The sequence below is a fragment of the Pteropus alecto genome, unplaced genomic scaffold (genome assembly GCF_000325575.1).
Source record: "Pteropus alecto unplaced genomic scaffold, ASM32557v1 scaffold24, whole genome shotgun sequence".
Classification (NCBI taxonomy): Eukaryota; Metazoa; Chordata; class Mammalia; order Chiroptera; family Pteropodidae; genus Pteropus; species Pteropus alecto.
The window spans coordinates 24,937,187-24,961,215 of NW_006439192.1; the positions used below are offsets into that span (position 1 = coordinate 24,937,187).

At 32.3% G+C, this 24,029-nt stretch overlaps 1 protein-coding gene across 3 annotated transcripts in view; it reads right to left on the reverse strand.

Annotated features, from left to right (window-relative positions):
• Positions 1-24,029, reverse strand: part of TUSC3 (tumor suppressor candidate 3) — a 158,159-nt gene that overhangs the window by 14,617 nt on the left and 119,513 nt on the right. For 2 of the 3 annotated variants that reach the window (XM_006916428.3, XM_025049884.1), the window contains exons 7-9: positions 18,766-18,829; positions 5,562-5,636; positions 1,945-2,035 (exon numbers count right to left, since the gene is read on the reverse strand). In XM_006916428.3, coding sequence (XP_006916490.1) covers positions 1,945-2,035; positions 5,562-5,636; positions 18,766-18,829 — 230 coding nt within the window. The remainder of the gene's footprint in view (positions 1-1,944; positions 2,036-5,561; positions 5,637-18,765; positions 18,830-24,029) is intronic. The other variant, XM_006916429.3, reaches the window with a different exon arrangement.

Below are 24,029 nucleotides of genomic sequence, written 5' to 3' on the forward strand. Positions count from 1 at the left end.
GCCACATCCCACTCTTTCAGCACGATTGGTTTCCCAAGCTCCTTTGCTAGGCTCTGTTCATTTCTGTTTCTTGGCAGATCCTCAGGGTTTTCATCTTACTACATCAAATTTCAGTCACAAATCATTCTTGGACATTGCTTCCATCTCTGACTTATAAAAGATTTCATTTACATTCCAGCTCCATGAGGCCAGCTGATGGCAAGCCCATTCCTCGTTTAGCCTGGTGGGGGCCTTGACAAGGCAGTGGGCTGGCTACACAGTAAGGAAGTTCAATGCCACATTGATAAATAAAATAAGCATGTACTCTGGTTCAAAAATGATTAGTAAGTATATTTAAGGTGAGGCCTAGAATATATATTTTGAAAAGCTCCCTGGCTGATTTATATGGCCGCTCCTGGTAAAGAACTAGAGTACTGGAAAAGTATTATACTGAATGACAACTACTCCTTGGAAAAGTAAGTACAAACTTGAAAACTCTTCATATTATCACAAAAATAGTGCTGTCAAATGTAACATTATTCAATGAAACTAAAAAAACTAATTTTCTCTATTTTCCCTACTCATTATATTGCTATGTCAGAGAACAATCTAGATAGGAAATGATATTATGGTATGATTACGTGTTCTGATATACAAGAAAAGCTATAATTTTCTCTTTACCGTTCTCCATTTCCTGACTGTCAACTACATAAGGTTTAAGAATCTCACAACATCTCTTACTATAATATACCTTTTATAAAAATAGATATCTTTTTTTGACATATTGTAAGTGCTTGTAGATTGAAGTGAATTAATTTTTTTAGTGTTTTTTGACATCCTGGATTAAAAAAAAAAAAAATACAAATACGAAAAGAGAGAGTCAGGGTTGAAGAGTCTTATTCTTCCATTATAAGCCCATAATCAGATCTCCTTGTTGTAGGATTAGTTTTGTCCCCCATATAAAGCCATATATTGTTGCCATCATCCATGTAGAAAAATTCTCTTAAATAACTGCATAGTTCACATGTGGAAAAGATATAAAGTATGATGAGATTTTATTTTCTATCAACATATTACTGCTTATATTAACTCAGCAGAAAGAGTCTTCAAAATCTCTGAGAAAGGAAATATAGGGCCTTTACTTCATCATAGAGAAGGATGAGTTTACTTCATCATAGAGAAGGATGAGCTATTAGGATTTCCCAGAGAAAGAGAAAGTGGAACATTTATTCCCTTAAAAGAAGATGAAGAAGGAATATGCTCAAGAAGTGAACCTATGCCTAATTCATAAAATGGCCAAGTATAATCTGGCGTACCAATTGTGCTTTAGCATAATAATGTAGTCTCAGAATGAATTTTCAGCATTTTCTCATCTCTAATCATCACAGTATATTGAGGAAAATCTTACAAGATATTCATTATGACAACTTCTAGTTACTAGAGATTTTATCATTTAATTTTCCCTTTCAAATTGGCTTTTCTTATTTGAAAAAGCTAAAACTTTGCAGAAATCAAAAGATGATGCAAACTTTATTAGATGCCGAATGGTAGATTATATGAGAAAAAAATTGCAAATGAAGTCAAAATCTTAATAGATCAACCAAGAAAAAAATAATTTTGATGAGTTCCACAAAACTTAAAACCTATTTTGTTACATGTACATGTGTACGCACATATGTGTATATATTTTGTTACATGTACATGTGTACGCACATATGTATATATACAAATCTCTTCACACACTCATATATAAAATAGGTATCCCTGAAATGAAACTATACTCTGCTTCAGAACAGCTACCACACCTTTTATCTTCTTTGTATAATCTATGATGAACACATGGCAGGTGCTCATGGCAAATGAGTTAGCTACTTTATATCAATCCTTAAATATAGATTAACCACTTTAAATAGTTTTTATTTTTAACTAATAGAATAAACAATCACATAAGTATAATGATATTACCTATAAGGATAGCCATGGTACTTGGAACGAAATATTGAAAGTAGAAAACTGAAGAAGAAGACCACCAGGCCTAATCCCACTAGACAAATTACTAGAAAGAGATAGAAAACACAATTAGTCTAGACGCATGTAACCCATATGCCTATATTTTTAAAATGCACTTAATTAAGTATATGTACATTTAATAGTTCATGGCACATACAGATACAAGTCGGGTAATCTAAAATACAATGTATTCATTATTTTCTATATTCTTAATGAAAATGTACTATTTTTAAGTATAAACACAATAAAAGTGACTAAGTCTTCTGGTTGTTTTCTTAAAGAGTGCCTACTACAAATATTAAAATGCCCCAGGAGGATAATAAACCAAAGTATGTGATAACAAACGAGATTATCAGCCTGTGTTATGAAGCATTGACTGTATTAGCAAAGACATTTGCACTATTAGAATGCTAAATATAATTTTATTCTTTTCCAGGCCATGAAATATTTACAAAGAAATATAATTATAGATTGCTTCAGTAAAAGCCTGTTACTTAAAATTGTTCATCATTGTGTACAGAAAGTTAAAAATAAAAGCTTGGAGAGTGAGATGGACTCTGTAAGAGTCGAAGGGGGAGAAAATCCCCCTAAAGAGCAGGTAATAGTGTCAAAGAATTATTGTTTGTTTTAACAATGAAACAAGGGGCATATGTTACAGTAGAATGTGCTGTACTCTATGTTTTCAATATTTCATGTTAGCAACCTGAAAATTATTTTCCCCCTTCCCTTTTTTTATTATGGTTAGATCTTACTTTAAAGTAGATGAGTAATTATTTATACATCATATAAAATTAAAATATGCTAATACATCTGAATATATATTTTCAGATATTTAATTTAAAAAGATTCATTGCTATTATTAGTAAAATAAATATAAATGTTTATAATATTTAAATGCTTAAAAATCTGAGCCAATTAAACGTAGATGTTTGAAATAAAATAAAAATATATTTTAAGAAATTTGTTTAAATCTGTTCTATAAATAAGTAGAAATTAGAGTTATCTCTTTAAAAATATCTAAATATTTCTTAAGACTAAAACATTTGTACTATATTCGTATCCTTTTATTAGTTCAGGAAATTCTTAAAAAACTAAAAAATCATTATAATACAAAAAGATTAAACATACTAAGGCAGGAAAACAAGAAAAATTAAACAGTTCTCTATGTTTCTATAACGATAAATGTATTTTTAAACGTTCTTCTAGCATATAAATGAGACCTAATTATAGTCGTAGAAATCAGGAAGTAGTAGATAAAGTATTGTATTCTCAAAATACGGTCTAGAAATCTGTGTCAGTTTTCATTCAACTCTAGGAATATCATTTTCTCTGTTTTGAGCACAAATTGTTAGAAGTCGTAAGTGCTTAACAGCATTCAATTGCAGCCTCTGTGACATTTCATTTCAGACAACACTCATACAGTTGAACTTCAAATGAATATTGGCAGAAAATAAAGGAAAAAAAGGTGCTGAACATCACAAAATGAAAAACACCTTTTTAAAAAATTGTAGAATATCCAAATATGCCAGACACTTGGCACTAAATATGGCATATTAACCTAACTTAATTACACGATGTTTTACTTTATACCTTCCCACATCTGGTATTTTTATCAAACACTTCTTTCTTTCCTCTATTTAAAAATATTTTTTTTCAGAAGCTGAATAAAACAAAAACACTCTTTTCACTCCTTGTTGCTTTTAGTAGCCTTATTTGGTTATGCACAATGGGAAATGAGGCTCAAAATATGTAATCATGTAAAATGATATATTTACCTGATTCTATGCAGTGGAACAAAATAATGCAATTCAAGTACTTGTATATAGGGAAGGGGAAAGAACCGAGTGAGTAGTGGAGTTAGTAATTACTAAATGAACCACTACAGCCCATCTAAGATAGCATACTTATAAGGAGAAAATGCTATGATGACACAAAAGCATTCTGACCTAGACAATAATCATCATAGCAGTTGTATTATATCAAATATAAAAATCACACTAGAATTGAAAAAGAATAACTTAAAAATATATTTCTCCTCTCCCTCTCCCTCCCTCCCTCTCCACCTCTCTCCCTCCCTCTCTCACTCACACACAAATAATTTGGTAGTGGGTCGGGGGTTGAAGTGATGTATACACAAATATCTACCAAGAGGGAAGCTGGAAGTAGTGATTTTATAAACTCAATATCATGGACATTGTGAGATTAAAAAATTAATATCTATCTCTTACTATTATTTACTTTGGTATGACAGGACATGATAAATATATAATCACATAAGGACTGTCCTCATGAACATAATTTGTCAATCCCAAGAGCATCACATTGTTTATTCAAAAGATATATCAAAATGATATTCTGAACAATGCTTAACTGAACAAAGTAATACATTGGTTTCTTTAGTTTCTTTACAAAAGTGTGTAGATAGCATCATGGAAAATCAGAGGGTAAACTAAATGGTATATTACACCCAAAACATTTCAACACTTATGATACCTAAGGTTTAGAAATCACTATGATGTACTTACATATCATCCTAATATTCCATAAAGAAATGTCTTTTGTTTTAAACTTTTTGATAAATTATTAGTTTTTTTCAGGCACCTATGCTCCTCAGACATAAATTGAGTTTTTAAAAGGGTTCACACAGCAAAGCAAAGCCTATTGAGAAAAATCTTAATAGGTTTGTCACATAAACTGAATTTTTAAAAGGGTTCACACAGCAAAGCCTATTGAGAAAAATCTTAATAGGTTTGTAGAGGTATACTCATAAAATCACATAGGGACTTCATATTAATTAGAAAAAGGTCTGTGACAGGAAATACTGAATTTAAAGCCCTCTGTACTTTCCTAATATATGCTCCTTAGGGAAGATTTTTCCCATGTGTTTGTGCTTTTCCTACCAAAATGTGTACGTTACACAAAAAATTTTTTTTCTACAACCCCTTGAGAGGAATAGTTTCATCATAGTTAATTTGCTTAAAAACATAATGCTGGAACTTGGTGGAACTGTAAATCTTGGAATATCACTAGAAAAGACAAAGACCCTGTGGGAAAGGTAGGATCAAGATATGCTCCTTTTTAAAATGCTGATAAAAGGTTAGGAAGTAACTGGCAAGTATTGTATTTCAGTGTATAAAACCTATGCAAACATTTCTCTGAGATAGTCTTTGAATGCATACCTGATTTTTGTGACACAGGGGATATATCATTTGCCAATAAAATCGCTAAGACTCTCCCCACAGAACTTTCCATCTCTCCCTGAAGAGTGGACATTACCACAGAGACGACAGCTTCAACAGAGATGGGCGAGACCACCCCTGACAAGGGCAAATGGCAGCTCTCCTGTGTGTGCAGTTTCGCAGAAAATCACCCAATCCCATTTCAGAAGATATATATTTTTAAGTATTTGCACATAGACATCCAAGAAATAGAATTAAAACACACTCCAAACTTCCTCAAACCATAACATTTCTTTAGAACTCTGTTTACAAAGGACTTTTATATATTTACCATTTGATTTAAATGAATCTTAAGACTAAAACAAAATTACAAAAATACCAACAGAGACTTACTCCGTCTTTTCCCAACATCTCCTTTGGATGTTGCCGCTTCATTTAGAAGAACCATCCCCATGGTGATAGCAGCATCTATAGTAGTTGTCAAGGAAACAGCAGAAATGATACAAATAAAATCTATTAAGTTTTCTGGATCTGATCATAATGTTCATAGTGTTCTGTTCCAGACAGCTGAATTACAAATACACACAGAGGTAAATACAATTTATTCTCTTAACATAAAATTATCATTCATCATGTATTTAAATCTGTCTTTATTTTTTAAATTTATAACCTAAAATTTAATTTGAGTTTTTGAAGGTCTAATTAAAATGTTCTAAATTCCAGGACTTTCACAGCATATATGAATTACATGGACCCTTAAAACCAATAATGATATTTGACATTGTACATAAAGACATGCACTAGTTATAGTCACAAGAATATATTTCATTGGCAATTAAAATTGTCTGTGGAAACTGAAAACCGATATTGGTTGGAAGCCTAGTGTACACAGGAGAAAAAGCCACTCCCAGGCCTGTGCAGTGCCATTACCCAAGTCAACACACTTATACACCGTGTACTCCCTTCAAACTTCTAGAGACCCATGATACAGTTTGAAAACCACTGGAATTTAGGTAATTACTAAATTCTTTAGTTTCAGTCATGCAGTAATGGCCTGAAAGAATAATGTAAGAGAATGAATGTTTTGTCCTACCAGTATGATCGTCCGCGGACTTTAAGGATTCATTATTCTTAAGATATTTTGGACAATCTACTGATATAAATTCCCTTGGGTCCACAGTCTTAGGGCATTGCTAATTATAAAAAGAATTAAATGCTTGTTTCATTCAACCTGTTCGCATGTAGGGAATGTCTCCTGCTTAGTTCTTTGCAGCAGACCGACATGCCTGACGCAGATCCTCAGCAAGGAGCATGCTAGGATCCCCTTCCACCCTTCTCTGGTGACGACACCCTTGTTACATTTATGTACAGATTTTAATGCACACATTTAAATACGCATATCCGATCTACTAAATTCATATAGAATTTTAGATTATTTTATCTATGCCAACATATGTTTTTGCAAATATTCAAAATATGACATTTTGAAATAGTTTTATGTAGCTATGACAAATAAAACATACTAAAGTTATGACTCCATCTGCTAAATACCTTCTGAAATTCCATTAATATAATCAAGGGGAAAATGGCACAATTGCTATTTCTGGGGAAAATAAGTTAACAAAATTAAATGAATCAAAGACTTAATATAAGATCAAATGCTATAAAACTCCTAGAAGAAAACAGGAGAAGCAACTATGTGCAGGCGGCTGGCCTAAGCACTGTACATGAATTCTCTCACTAAGCCCCATAACAATGCTGTGAAGTGGATACTGTTTTATTGTCTATAAATTAGAATAATGAAACTTACAAATGTTAAATAACTAGGACAAGGTGTTAAGTAGTGCGAGAGCCAGAATTCAAGCCAAGGCTATATGAGTGCAAAGACCACTTGCTTTTAATGATTATGCAATAGAAGCCTATTTTTTTTTTCTTTTAAAAAACTGAATATATTTGACATATAACATTGTATAAATTCAAGGTATACAATAAGTTTATTTGATACATTTATACATTGTAATATAATTGCTATTGTAGTGATGATTAGCACCTCTTTTATGTTATGTAATTTCCCTTTTTGAGGTTAGAATAAGTTCTAGACTCTCGGCAAATCTGATTATAGTACAACATTATTGTCTATATTCATCCTACTGTGCATTAGATCTCTATTGAGTGTATAGAGAGAGCATCCATTGTAAGTTTGTATCCTTAAACACTTGTCTTGTCCCCCAACACCTCCACCTTCTGGTAACCACCATTTTACTGTTTCTATGAGATTGGCTTTTTTTAGATTCCACATATAAGTCATATCATAAAGTACATGTCTTCTGTGCCTAACTTATCTTAACACGATGTGCTCAAGGTCTACCCGTTGGTGGACCTATGCTGTTGCAAATAGCAAGATGTCCTCCTTTTTCATGGGTGAATAATTCTATGCGGTGTGTGCATGTATCACATTTTCTTCATCCATCAGTGTACGCTTAGGTTGCCTCTGTAACTTGGCTATTGTAAATAATGCTGGAATAAACATGAGAGTGCATGTGGCTTTTAAATTAGTTTCACTTTCTTTCGATAAACAATTAAAAATAAAATTGTTGCACCATGTGGTAGTTACATTTTTCATTTTTTGGGACACTTCATACTGTTTTTTGTAGTAGCTGCAGTAATTTACATTCCCACCTATAGTTCACAAGGGTTCTTTTCTCCATAACTTTGCCGAGACTTGTCATGTCATCTTTTTAATTAATGATACCCATTCTACCAGGTGTGAAGTGATATTTCATTGTGGTTTTAATGTGCATTTTGATGACAATTAGTGATGGTGAGCATCTTTTCATGTAGCTGGTGGCCTTTGATGTCTTCTTTGGGGAAAAAAGATCTATTTTGTTTTCCCCATTTTTAACTGAATTGTTTTATTTTTGAGTTGCATGAGTTTTCTATATATTTTGGATATTAACCACTTATCCTATTCTGTAGGTTGCCTTTTCATTTTGTTGTTTCTTTTGCTATGCAGATTTTAAATTTCATATAGTCTTATTTGTTGAATTTTGCTTTTGGTTACATATCCAAAAAAATAGTTACCAACACCAATGTTGAGGACCTTCTTTTCTATGTTTTATTCTAGGAGTTTTATAGTATTAGATGTTGTTTAAATTTTTGATCCATTTTGAGTTAATTTTTTGTGACTAGTGTAAGATTGGGGTGGGGAGGGAGTTAGTTTCATTCTTCTGCATGTGTTTATCCAGTTTTCTCAACACTATTTGTTGAGATTATCCACACTGTTCTTGGCTCACATGTCAAATGTTAGCTGACCGTATATTCAAGGGTTTAATTTGGGACTATTTTTTTCCCCACTGGTCTATGTGTCTATTTCTATGCCAGTATCATAATATTTTTATGCTTCATAGTATAGTTTGAAATCTGGAAGTGTGATACCTCTGGCTTTATATTTTTTCCTCAGGATTGCTTTGGCTACTTGGAGTCTTTGTTGGTTCTGTATGGAATATTACAATTATTTCTTCTATTTCTATGAAGATCGCATTTGTTGTATTTTGATGGGGACTGCATTGAATCTGTAGATGGCTTTGGGAAGTATGGCATTTTAACAATATTCTTCTGATTCATGAGCACAGGATATCTTTCCATTTGTTTGTGTTTCCTTCCATTTCTTTCAGCAAAATCTTGTTTTTTTGTTGTACAGATCTTTCAATTTCTTTGATAAATTTATTCCAAAGTATTTTACTGGTTTTGCTGCTGTTGTGAATAGGCTAACTTTCTTTTTTTTTCCCATCAGATGTTTTATAAGTAGTTGAAAGAAATATAACTTGATTTCTGTATTGTTGATGGTATATCCTATAACTTTTCTGAAATTGCTGATTAGTTCCAACAGTTTTTTGGTTGAGCCTGGGATTTTCTATATATAAGATCATATCAACTGCAAACTGCAACAAATTTACTTCTTCCTTTCCAATGTGAATACCTTTTAGTTCTTTGTCTTGCCTAATTGCTCTAACAAGGACTTCCGGTATTATATTAAATAAGAGTCCTGAGAGTGGACATCCTTGTGTTGTTCCCAATCAGAGGAAAAGATTTCAATTTTTCTCCATTGAGTATAATGTTAGCTGTGAGTTTCTCATATATGGTCTTTATTACGTTAAAGTGTAGATAGTCTGTTGAGGATTTTTATCATAAAAGGATGTTATATTTTTGTCAAATCTTTTTCTGCATCTATTGATATAATTGTGATTCCCCCCCCCCCCATTAATGTTACATATTTATTTATTTGTATGTGCAGCTATCCTTGCATCCCAGGGGTAAATCTCACTTGATCAAGGTGTATAATCCTTTTTATGTGTTCTTAAGTTTGGTTTGCTAATATTTCGTTGAGAATTTTTGCACCTATACTTATTAGGGATATTGGTCTATAGTTTTCTTTTGGTGCCCTTTTATGGTTTTGGTATCAGAGTAATGCTGGCCTAGTAGAATGGGTTTGAAAGTATTTCTTACTCAGAATTTTGGAAGAATTTGAAAAGGATTGGTGTTAATTCTTCTATAAATGTTTGGTAGAACTCTCCAGTAAGGCTATCTGGTCCTGCGAGGTTTTTCAATACAGATTCAATAAGTCTACTCGTTATTGGTCTGTTCAGATTTTCTTTTTATCCCTGATTCAGTCTTGCTGGGGTGTGGTTCTAGAAATGTATCTATTTCTTCTAGGTTATGTAATTTGTTGGCATGTAATTGTTTAGGGAAGTCTCTTATGATCCTACATATTTCTGTAGTATCAGTTGAGTCTTTTTTTAAGTTAGTCTAGGCTAAAGGTTTGTCAATTTTATCATTTTGAAGAAGCAGCTCTTAGTTTCCTTGACCTTTCTATTGTTTTTCTGGTTTCTATTTCATTTATTTCTGTTCTGATATTTTTTAATCCCTTCCTTCTGCTACCTTTGAGCTTAATTTGTTCTTTCTGTAGTTCCTAAAAAGTGTAAAGTTAGGTTATTTACTTGAGATCTTTCTAACTTCTAAATGTATGTATTTATCAATATAACTTTCCTTTCAAAACTGCTTTGCTGCATCCCATTAGTTTGATATATCGTTTTCCCATTTTTATCATTTCAAGATATTTCTATTTCCCTTTTGATTTCCTTTTGATCCATTGGTTGTTTAGAAGTGTGTTCTTTACACATTGACTTGTAGATTTTTTAGCATTCCTCCTGTTGATTTCTAGTGTCATACTTTGTGGTCAGAAAAGATAATTAGTATGATTGCAGTCTTTTAAAATTTGCTAAGACTTGTTTTGTGTTCTATCATATAATCTATCCTGGAGTACGTTCTGTGTGTACTTGAGAAAAATGTGTATTCTGCTGTAGTTGAATGTTATGTTCTATGTATGTCTGTTAGGTCCACTTATTCTGAAGGATGGATCAATTCCAACATTTCCTTGTTGGTTTTCTATCTGGATGACCTATCCATTGCTGACAGTGGTGTATTGAAGTCCCCTACTCTTATAGTGTCGTTGTTTATTTCTCTCATTAGATCAGTTAGTATATCAGTTAGTATATTCTTAATATATTTCAATGCCCTGATGTTGAGTGCATATATATTATGATTGCTATATCTTCTTGATGTACTGAGCAACCTTCTTTGTCTCATTACCATTTTTGGCTTGAAATCTATTTTGTCTGATCTAAGTATGGCTAACTCAGCTTTCTTTTGTTTTTTATTTGCTTGGAATATCCTCTTCCATCTCTTCATTCTAGGCCATGTGTGTCTTTAGAGGTGAAATGAGTCTCTTGTAGGCAGTATAAATCTAGATCCTATTTTTTTTTAATCCATCCAGCCACTTTGAATTTTGATTAGTAATCCATTTATATTAAGTGTGATAATTGGTATGTAAGCCATCTTACCTTTTCCCTTATGGTTGTTTTGTATCTCCATTCTTTTCCCTTTGTTTCTATCTACCTTTTGTGGTTTTGTAAATTTGTGGTTTTCCATAGTGATGTGTTCAGTCTTTTTTTATTTTTTAATGTTTCCTGTCTCTATTCTAGATTTTTGCTTGTGGTTTTCATGAGGCTTACATACAATATCTAATAAGTTTCTATCAGTAGAAAAAGACTATCTTCATTCTTCTATAAAAGTTCAACCTTTTCACTATTCCCCTTTATATTTCTGATGTCACAAATTACCAACTTTTATGCTGTGAATTCATTAACAAGTGAAAGTAGCTTTAGTTATTTTTATGTTCTTTACTTTTAACCTTTATATTATAAAGTGGTTAATATACTATTCTTATATAGTTTTGTGTTCATCAAATTTATCAGATTTGTATACTATCATTTTGAGTGTTTGCCACTAATTAGCATCTTTTCATTTCGGCTTGAAGAATTCCTTTCAGCATTTCTTGCAAGGCAAGTCTAGTGGCGGTGAACTCCTTCAGCTTTTGTCTGGGAAAACCTTTATGTCTCCATATCTAAAGGATAACTTTGCTGGATAAAGTAGTCTTGGCTGGCAATTTTTATCTTCTAATACTTAGAATAAGTCATTCCACTTACTCCTAGTCTGAAGAGTTTCTGCTCAAATATTTACTGATAGCCTAATGGGGGTTCCTCTGTAGGTTACTTTTCCTCCCTGTCTGCCTTTAAGATTATTATTGATGTTTGACAGTTTTTACATTGGAATTCATAAGGTTTTATTTTTGTTTGTTTTGTCTAGTTCCTTCCTCAGGTTTGGGAAGTTCTCAGCTATTATTTCTTTAAATAAATTGTCCTTTTCTCCCTTATTTCTCCTGGTATGCCAATTATTCTTCCATTTGATTGTCTGATAAAATGTTATAGCTTTCATAGGGGTTTTCACTCTTTCAAAATCTTAGTTCTCTTCTTCCAACTGTCATTTCTAAATTTTTATCCTCTAAACTGTTTATTCTCTCTTCCATCTGATGTGCTCTATTTTCTATGCTTTCTAATTCATTCTTCATCTCATGCATTGAGTTCTTAAGCTTCAGAATTTGTTTGGTTCTTTTTTATAATTTCCGTCTCTAGTGATGAACTTCTTCTATTTATTAATTTCAATCCTGAGTTCATTGAATTGCCTTTCTGAGTTTTCTTGTAGCTTGTTGGTTTCTTTGTAACAGCTGTTTCGAATTCAGTATCAGTTAGATTACAACATTCCATTTCTTCAAGTTTGGTTGCTGGAGAATTATTTTCATTTTGTGATATCATATTACTGTGACTTTTCATAGTATCGATGAAATGTGCTTCTGCCGTTACATGTGAAGTAGCACACACCTTTCTTAATTACTTTGACTTACAATTCAGTAGGCCATTACAGTTCAGTAATTAGAAACCTTTCTCTTACTTTCCAGAAGGTGGCGCTACAGCATAAGTTTTTGTTTTTTTCTTACTAGAGCTGGCTCTTGCTGCTACCCTTGAGAGCACAAGTATTTAAAAAGCTGGCATAAAAAGAAGCTGGTGGCAGAGTGAAGGAATGTCTGGGCCCAGCATCTAGAGCTTTGAGGTACCCTCAGGGAAGTAGTGGGATCCTCAAGTAGGAATCTCAAAGGTCCAGGGCAGACATTCTGTTAAAATCCTGGAGCAGACAGCAGGAAACATGTTCCTTCAATGCCCTTTGATGTTCTTGTTGGTTTCCCTCCTTTTCCTCTCCCTACACCCCAGTCATGAGGGTCTCTCCTCGGAGATAGGGAGTTGCTGAAGAGAAATGGGTTCCTCCAGCTGCAACCTGCACTGCTGGGCCATTTGTCCTCTCAACCACTTCTGCTTTCCACCTTTTCTGCTAAAGATGTAGCCGGTGGTCCCCCTCAAAGCCCAGTAGGTGGCACTGTTGCTCTGGGCAAGGGGATCATCTAGGCATGTTTCTCTCTCTCCACTGCCTCCAAACTTGTTTCCATGCAGCAGTGATGGCTTGCCTGGTTCTCTATTAAGGCTGGCTGGACAGCCACACATTCTCTGTCTCCCGTAAGTGTCGACCCAGTTTTGCACTCTCCAGATTACCTTTTTCTGATTGTGGCAAGTGCAGGTGGGGAAGGCTCACTAGCTTCCTTGGATCTGCAGTCCCCCTTGAGGTTCTATCCATTTACTTTCTGATGCACAGGTGCATGAATCTCCCAGGTGTCCTGTCGTACTGTGCAGAGGTACTTTTGTTTGGTTATAGATATCCAATTAGTTGTAAATCAAAGAGAGAAGAAAAAAGAAATGGCTCACACCTCCATAACACTGAGGTAGCAGTTTATTTTTTTTTATTTTGTCATGCAGAAGGTTTTCATTTTCATATGGCAAAATTGTTAATCTTTTCCTTTATGAATTTTGGTTATTGTTTCACATTCATGAAATTAACTCTTACCCCTAAGTCTTAAAGAATATTGCTTTTTAAAGTAAGTTGGGCAATGTCATTCTTCTACTCAGAACACTAATAGCTTTTCATGTCACGCAGTGTAAAATCTAAAGACCTAAAAATAGCCTCAAGACAGTACATGATTTACATCCTGACCCACTGGTTATACTTTTCTGCCTCTTTTTACTCTTATTTTTGTCCTAGCTGTTCTTCCAACAACATAGGAACCCCTCTGCCTAGGAATCTTTGCACTTGCTCTTCCCCTGCTTGAAATGCTCTTCTCCTAAGATGTCCACATAACTGCTCAGATGATATCAGAGAAGCAACCAACCTAATTCTTTTATCCTTTGTTTTTCTCTATGAAAAATGTGTATTTGAAAGAAATTTCAGATTCTATCTTTTTTATCTAGGTATTGTCTTTCTCTCACCACTATAATGTTAGCCCCCAAAGACATTACTTTGTTTTGTTCACTGTCTTACCTATTATCAACTACTGATATCCTTCATTATCATCAGTTTATAGCAAATAAAGAAACTGAAGCCCAGAGAGGTCAGAATAACGTGCAAAGCCACAAAGCTAGTGAGTGAAAGTTACAAACCAAAAAGGCATAAAGGAAATGAAGTAGGATGATATCACAAGAATAGGTGAAAATGATGAGGAGTAAAAGAACAAAATAATTATTTTAACACCTTTATGCTAAGCATAAAAATAATTATGTCAAATGAAAATAAAATGTACATAAACAATATAAACATCTCTTTAAAAGCAAATAATGCAGGGAAAGAAAAAGTTAATAACTGTCTTGGGGTAATGAAGTTGTGGGGTTTTGTTTTCTATTATTTATACCCTACATGGCAGTTGTTTGCACACTTTTTCTGTAAAGGGCCAGAAAGTCAATATTTTCAGCTATGCAAGCTGTATGGTGTATTGTTATTACTCAAGTCTGCTGTTGTGTAAAATAATCACAAACAATATATAAATAAATAGGTGTGGCTGTGTTCCAATAAAACTTCATTTATAAAAATAATAGGCTGGATTTAGCCCCTGCAGGTCCTAGTTTGCCAATCCTTACTATAGAGGATATAAAGTAGTACCAAAGATACTATAAACTATTATATCTGAAAGTTAACTTTGTTATTACTTGAAAATAAAGAAATGCAAAGCTTAGTAAACTCTTGCACATATGACCCCCAAGCAGAAATTTTAAAGCAAACAGATAACTAGATACAGGTTGTGTACAACCTCAAGGTAAATATTTTATTAGAAAGCAGGGTCAGGAAATAAGTGGTGTTTTTTTTTTTTTTTTTTTTTTCCCCAGAATGTTTCCTGCAAATTGAATTTTCTAAGGTTTATCAAGAAATGAGCTGTAAACCTACTTTAAACTTGAGGACTATAAGACATAGGAATTAAACCAAAATGGCTTTAAACTTGCTAACCCTTCCTCTTATCTAAAGATAACTTTTTTAACCTAAGGCCTTTGAATATTGAGAATTATTTAGCTTAAGTTCCATGTAGTGAACCCGAACAGTTGTGACTTAAAAAGAGCCTATATAATACTCAGCATTTGAGAAAAAATTAACAAAATTTTTTAGATAGAGAACTGAATTTTAGACAGAAAAAAGCTAGATGATCACATGTCAGAGTTGATGTTCAGGACTTCATTGGGTAGAAGGCTAAATAACTAATGGAAGCCCCTATAAATCTGAGAAGTTCTATGTCTAACTCTGGAATAACATGCTTTTCTGCCTATAAACTGATGGCTGTAGCCATTTCGCTATGCCTCACTGAAGAGTGCCAACATTAAATTGCAGTAAGAAATGTATATATGTAATGAATACATTGTAATGTTTCTGAAACTTGTTCTGAGATTGTTAATGCCTATGCCTACACACACAACCTGATCTAGTTCATCTATTACTTTGCACAGTTGTAGCAATATATACTTCAACTACAGAGCACGCTCTATAGTTTCTCTGCTGCTCTGTCAATTACCATCTTACTGCTTAAAGAGTCAAAATATTGACATGATCCTGAATAAAGCAGAAGCTGCTATTTGTGTAAATTATATACAATACCCAGAAGCACTGGGCATACCAATGAACTAATAACATACATTTGCATTACATTATAATCCACTCTCAATTGCACATGATGTTAAGTTTATTGTTCCTACAGAGTATCAGAGTTGTCAATTTAAAGATAAATGAGAATAGATGTTGAAAAAAAAATTACATTATAGAAGACTTAAAGGGATCTAAATCTAAAATTATCTTCAACTTGCATCCATCATTAATTCTCTTCTATAATGTGTTTCTCTTTAGATATAACACATTAAAATAAAAAAAAATATTTTTTTCTCTATTACAGATTGAAAACTAATGTGGAGTAAAACACACTTTCGTAATAAATGGAAAACAAATGTTTTATCTCATAGGAAAAGAAAACATGACCTTTATTAGAATATATATATATGTATATTTTTAAATTATTACTATTGCTACTATAACCCTTGCCTTTTAAATGAGCACATCTACTTCCAACTGACACTTATTCTCATGTTATCTTCTTGAGATCCAAGAACTTAGATGTGGAGAATTAAGGGACAGGTCAGAGTTTATATAGTTGACAGTAAAGCCAATTCTAGAACTCGTGTGTCCTATATCCACTGGCACATATAGACTGTATCTAGGTGAATTTGGATAAGGTTCAAATTTCTTAGCAAGGCATGAGAAGATTTTCATTATCCAGCCAAAGTAACCTCTCATCAATCTCCTCTTCACAATTTGTGAATATTCTCTCTCAATTTATGTTTTCGTATCTGTTGTACCATCTATCAGAATATTCTCCCTCCTTCATCCTCCCTCTGGGAAACTTCTTTTATTACTGTATCAAAACCAAGCTAAACGTCAGTTCAGCTTTCCTAGGTATTGCGGTACTCCTTCCTTCCTTGCTTATTCCGAGCACTGAATATAGCATTTGCGTGCTGAATTACAATTATTTTTCTATCAGTCTACTTTCTTGTAAATAGCAAATATTTTATTTGCATCAGGTATCGAAATATAACTGAATGAAAAATAAATGAAAGAAAAGTAAATTTTTACTGAGAAAATAGAAAGTATTACATAAGGTCTTCTGAGAGTTCACATTTCTATATTAAAATGTCATAATGTTATTTTTATATAGTTTTGTCTTGTAGCCTACTTAGGATTGTGCTTTTTTTCCTTCCTAAATAAGGCACTGAGAAAATAAAATAGTACTAATAGGAAGAAAAATCTTATTCTTAGTATATATAAATCTGTAACCTCTGACATCAAGCAACTAACTCCATCTGTTCTTTCTTAGGTTTTTCCCCCACTCCCGCCCCCCCAAATTTTGTATATAGCAATTGCTTCTAATTATCTGGCTTACTAAATCAGGAGGAGAAAACCAAAAGACAGAAATGGTCTCTACAGATAAACAAAAAGTAATTATCTACAATTTATTTATTTATATATTTTGTATAAGAGAATATAATACAGAAATTGCAAAAAAAATACATGGTGAGTTAAAAATTAGTAGACTGCCAAAGAAAAGTAAAATCAGAAGTTATTACATAAGGGCTTCTTTTTAACTTTTTAAATGAGTCTACTATTTTACAAGAAATTTTCTTTTTTCATAGATGTCTGTAAAATAAAAATAACAGAAGAAATAAAGCAGCAAATAATTACTGGTAAATAGAATAGAGACTTCTAATTCTTTTAGGTATTCCTGTTAAAAATCTATATGGAAGACAATACTGCTTGTGAAATTTCTTTGCATCCTAAATCTCAGCTTGAAGTCAGTGAGCCATGAAATGAAACCTTGGAGAATTCTTGCCGTACAATGGAATGATGGTCTTAACACAGGTTTCATTCCTTTTGCTACCGACTCCCAATGTGTTTAATAAACTAGCTACTTTGAATAAAGTATGTTGCTAAAATCCTACATCACAGATTAAAACAGGATAGAAAAATATATATAAAGAGCTAAAAAGTTACCTGCAAGAAATATTGTTTTTCTACTACAGTAATTTAACGCAAATGTATTTTGCTTAATAAATACATTTATATAGTTATAAGAGTAAATATGGCCTTGACTATACCTTTTTTAATATGGAGATGTTCCTATAAACATTTGCAAATATTTCATTTTCTCACCTAATGCTCTTCCAATATGCAGAAAGTATTAATCTCTTACCATATTAAATTTGAACACAGAAATCTGGTAGTTAACTGATGAAGATCACAAAGTTTGACAATGTTTACTCAATATAGGTATTTCTAATTCCAATCTATAAGACAAACTAGAACAAAAAATATTGATCATAGTGGCTTCTTAATTTTGAAGCCATAAAGCAAATGGGTAATTGAATAAATGCAAGCAAGAAATAGGCTGCAGATATGCACAATTCCATGTACGCACCCAAGTATGTGTGGTTAAGGGTGGAAGGAATAAAAATGTTGAGAACTGATACAGGGGAAGAAGACTGTCAGTGTTACTCACTGAGTTTCAGACAGTGTTTTGTTCTCCTGCAATATAAAATGAAGTCTTACAACTTTTCAAGCTCCATTTCCAAGGTCAAGCATTCAGAGGACTCAAAAAAACATCAATGTTTCCTCAAACTACAGTTGTTTACCCAACAAGAGCTTTACTTCATTCTATATTCAGTTTGTTTTTAATTAGACACTTGAACCTTACCTCTTCCCTATCCTGATATCTTTTTCTTGACCCTTCTACCTCCAAACCATAAATTAGACTGTATTATCTGTCTGATTCATAACACAGTCTGGTATGTTTCAAAGAGATTTCTAACTATCCTATATCTTCCTCTTCTGACTGATCAAAATATTTAATCCCTTAAACATAATGTACCAAGATAATGTTTTTCATCTTGCTTTACATACTATAAAATACTTTTTTCTCCCCATTAAAATCTCATGAGAGAAATCATACAAACTCTGCAAAAACTCTAGCCAGAGAAAATCAATGCACAACAGAAGCTATACTTTGAAATTCAATAGCCAGGAAAAGAGAAAATTATAGTCTGTTAATGATTCAGAATAAAAACAAAAATTATATTGTAATAAGTAGCATAGAAATTAGGAAATTAGTCACATAATAAAGTTTAAACTTTAATGTCTCTTACAGTCTTGGTATTTGTTATCAAGAAAAAAAATTTAAGTTGATAGCACACGCTTTAGTTTGTCTATTTCAATCCATCAATATTTTAAAGGATACTCAGTACCAGAATAATGTGTGACTCTGCCACGAATTGAGCCTGGCTGCTTCCATGAATGTAGCTCTATAAAACAAAATAAGACAAAGAAGCAAAAATTACAATCTGGGGAAAAGCAAATTTTTTCAGTAGTTTTTTAAAATTTTGTAGTCTTATTTATGTCATGAAGATAAAAATGGAAAAATCTATTAAGCTATTTATAATTCTTTTACATAAAACAATTATTAATTGTAAATAAGAGATGAAAACAGTGGTAGTTGATATTGTAAACTGTAGAAAGCAACTTAATATCAAAGTAAATTTAACTAATGAAAACACATACACACAATGTAATGATTTTTCGAGTTACTGCAAAATGTACTTGATAGCATATGGTACAGATTAGAACAACTAAGTGTACTGATTTTTCATCCTTTAAAACAAATCAAAAATGAACCATCAGATGTTAAGTCACTCTTTTCCACATTATCAACGTTTTTAAAATAAGGATGTAACTATATAAATGTATTCGTATCCTTAGAACATTTTAATTGAATTTTTCAAAATAGAATTATTAAAATAGTTTTTACTTCATTGAGAAATGTACAGTTTTCCATAGTTAGTAATAACTGTATTAGGTGATACCAGTCAATTATAGAAAATATGACACAAAAATCTCCAGTTAGGATATTTTGCTTCTAAAAAAACTGACCCTCATAGTATTTCAAATATTAATCTCTCTATGAAAATTACTTGCTGTACAGTTGCTTTAAATAAGTCCTTTTCTATGTTCTCTGTTTAAAAAAATTCTAGAGAAAAAAATAACACCTATGATATAAAAATGTCCTCAATTTTACATCACATATGAAGAATAATTGTATAATCTGAGAAGGACCACTTTGATCCTTCTCAAATTTTTCTTCTGCTTTTATTTTTGACAGTACATATGGTAAAAGCATGTATGCTTTAGTGGACAGAGTATTTAACTAGGAGTTAGAAAACTGTTCTTTCTTGGCCTTAACCCTAGACATGTCATCAAATGTCTCAAATATTCAATATTCCCTCATTTATTAAATGAAATAAAATTAGATGATTCCTACGATGTCTTTGAAGTATATAAAGTCTCTTTGTTTTGTCATTAATTATGTCTTGATATTTTCCTGTAAAAACTGTTTATTATTATTCTGATCTAAACTGTCTTTGTTTCCATCTAAAAATTTCAGTAATTTCAGAGTACAGCTGCCTCATCCAAAGGTGTGTTTAAATGCATTCAAGCAATCTGGCTAAAAGCCATTTCTGGTTCATTCACATTACAGCTTCTGAAGAATCCTATTACATATGTTTTCTTCTATCTATTGGAATGTCCTTATATGGAGACGAGTACAGCTTTGAAAACCCTCAGTCAGAAATAAAGGTTTTATTATTCTAATAATTATACCAGCAAGGATAATAGTAAATATAACCATACCAAGTACTAGTAACAACAGTACCATTTATTCTCATTTTGTGTAAGACACTTAAAAGTTGTATATGCAATATCTAATTTAATTCTAATAATCCTACAAGGTAGGTATTTTTATTACAGCCATTTTATAGATATGGTAACTGAGGTTTTAGAGATACGAAGATACTTGCCCAATTTTCACATCTAGGATATGCTGAGATTTGAAATCAAGTCTCTTTAATTTCAGATCCTGAGCTCTTATTCTATATACTACCTTGTTATTTACTGGACATTTGACCGGATGCTTCATATACATTATCCCATTGTATCTTAACAACCACATAAAATTATCATCATGTTATCTTCCAAGTGAGGAAACTGGGACTTAGATAAATTAACTAATTTGCTTAAGATTGCAAAATTAGTAATTGGTGAAATTTGGACTGAAACCTAGGTCTGATGACCTCCAGGGTACGTGCCTTTTCCACCATTTTATAGCCACTTATCAAAAAGAAAGAAATCAAGTGAAACTTTTTGTAAAAGCTTTATCTGGCAATCACGTAATTAAATGTTGACCATTAAAGTAATTCAAGTCAACATTTATAAGACTAAAATATGTGAATATAGTAATACTGGACAGTATGCCTAGATTTATATAGTGACTACAGAGTAGTATGTCTATATTAGAATCACAAATTTAGAGAAGCAAGCTTGGAAGCTAAGCAGGGTTGGGCCTGGTTAGTACTTGGATGGGAGACCACCTAGGAAGACCAGGTGCTATAGGCAATAAATAAATAAATGAATGACTAAAAATTAAAATTAAAAAAATAGAGAAGCAAGAACTTCAGACATTTTCTAGGTGAGTGGTTTCAAAACTTTTTGGTTTAAGTAACTGAATCTTCTCTGGTCAAAGTTACCAACAGACTTCCACATTTCAAATCCAGTCAATGGTCGGATCTCAGTCCTGCTTGATCAGTCTGAAGATTCTGCTGCATGTGATATTTTCTTCGTAATATTTTCTTCACTTGACTTCTAGGTTGCCACTCTGGATTCTCCTACTTTACTGGCTCCTCTTCCTCAGGCCCTGTGGCTGTTCCCTCTTATCATTCTAACTAAATTCTGGAGTAACTCAGAGCTACATAGACTTAACCTTCTTCTCTATATTTAACCTTCCTAGGTGTTCTCATCCAATCCCATGACCTTAATTATCATTTCTATACTGATGATTCCTACATTTATTTCTCCAGTGCAGTCATTTTAGACTTGTGTACTGGTCTGATATGTATCCACCTCCACTTGTAATCTAATAGTCATTAATAGACTGCACTTGGAAGTATAAAATTCAAAATGGTCAAAACAAACTTATGATGTGCCTCCCTTTCTATCTCAGAAAGAACAACTTAATTTTTCCAGTTATTTAGGCCAAAACCTTGGACTCAGTCTTTTCTCTCCTTCCCATATCACCAATCATTGACTGTTAACTCTACTTTCAAAATCCATTCCAAATTCAACCACTTGTTACCACTTCTAGGAGGCCCTGACAAAGGAACCTGATTGATTATATCAGATTACTGTCTGGTCCAAGTAGTCATCTCTTGCTTAGATTACTGCAATAGCCTCCTTTGTTCTCCCCTCTGCTATCCTATAGTCTAATTATCAGATTAATCCTGTTAAAGCTAATTAGATTCTATCATTACATTATGGGAACCCTTCAATTCTTTCTCAAATATATGAGAAAAATATCATTCAATCTATTATCTGCTTCCTCAAAATACCAAAGAACCTACATATCTCTAATTTAAAAAAAACAAAACAGCTAGCTTAAAAAATTCTACACTTGGTCCTCAGAGGCTTATTTTACCGTAACAAATCTGTAACACTTGTGGTTTGCTTTTTGTATATATGAGGCAGTACACAGTAAATGCTCATAGGCAATCCCTAATCTGCTACTTGCTAGTTATGTTATTGTGAACAAATTACTTAACCTCAAATATCTCTTGTTTAATAGAAATAAGAAGATATTCCTCAAAATACTGTCCTAAAAATCAAAGAAGATAGTCATGTTAAGTACCTATGGTAATCAAAAATAATCAAGGATAAATCATTTTAAAGTCTCTATTCCAAGACAATTTTTATCTTCTAAACATTAGATGAGCATACTGAAATGCCATTCAGAAATTCATTTTATTGTCAAAGGTGAATTTATTGTGTTGAAATGATATAAAGATGATATTCAGGAACCTGTGCTAACATTCAACTTTTGTCTATCTTCTTTAGTTATCAAAATCATTTTAAAGACCAGATACTACAAAAGACTTGAAGATTTAATAAACTAGAATTCATTTAATAATTTTTATTGAACAATTATTATGTACCAGGCACTGATTTAGGCAATGAAGATCCAGTGTAACAAAAACAAAATAAAAAACTTCAAAAAACTATGTTCTCATGAGTTTATACATTCAAACTTTGAGAACATATTTTGTCTACCAAGCTGTAACAGATATTTTTGGCAAATACTGAAAGCCATACAAGCAAACACAAACATAAAAGGACAAACAAGCATTCCAGAGGTCTTAAGCACTGACCCTAGAAAAGGATCTTTCACTTAAGCAGCCATATAAAGCCATGTAACGATTTAATTAAGACAGAACTAAGGTTCACATTTTTAAGCTCTTCTTAAAATTCTGTATTTAACTGATACATGTACTTTCAAAATTCTTTATAAAAGTAATAAGTAATGGTTCCTTTATAGCTTTAGCATATATATTCATTTATATTCTTTCCCTCTCTGATTTTTACTAATTTTGATAAGAGATTTTAGTAGCTAATGGTAATTTAATCCTTAATATATATTTAACTTGCATTTATAACCATAATGTATTTGCAGATCTGATGACTAGTCAAGAAAATTTGCATGTCCTTTCATAGTAGATACATATGTTTTTTTCCATGAAGACAAATGGTTCGACAAAACCATTAATATAAATGTTCCTCATCTGTCCAGTCCACTGAACACTTTTTAGAGCATATGAACTAAAATCAAAAAGAATGATTCATAAATATTACTTTATCAGAAAGTGCATTACCATGACTTAAAAGCCAATTTTATTCAGAAAATTAGATGATTTGAAGTTTGCATAGCATAATATAAATAAAACGAATAACTCTTCATTTCAAGTAACATATTTGAAAATAAAAATTAGTGTATTTTGTTTCATACAATAATTCTAATACCTCTTACATAACAGAATTAGAAAAGAAAATGAATATGAAACTAAATAAAGTATATGCTAGTAGATAAAAGAAACATCATTCCCTTTAATTTATTCCTAAATTCTTGGAAGGTAATATCAGTCATTATGTTCTGCTTTTTCAATATTATTTTAATTTTATGCATAGTGAGTAATCATTAAGGAATCCTTTCATGCACTTAATGTTTTGAAAATAATAATGGCCAATGTGGACCAACAGGTTGTTTTCCGAAAAGGCAGCCGTAGTAATGTAAAGCACACTGAACTTAAGAGTTGAGAGTCTCAGTTTCTACTGATAATATCCATTCAATTTAAGAAACTAGATGTTAATCTTGGTCAGTCCAATCACCTGGGTCTCAGCTTCCTAAACTATGAAATAAAGACACAGAAGTTGATTTTACCACGAAAACCGGGTAGTATAAAAGGTTATAAAATGGATTTCAATCGAAATGCCTGAGTTGGTATCCCTATCTTGGATCTGCCACAAATGTGACCTTGAACATTGTTTAAATGTATAATAAAATTTTTAAAAAATGTGAGAAGTGAATTAGGTAATGTATGTAAAATACTTAGTATCACGCCTAAAACC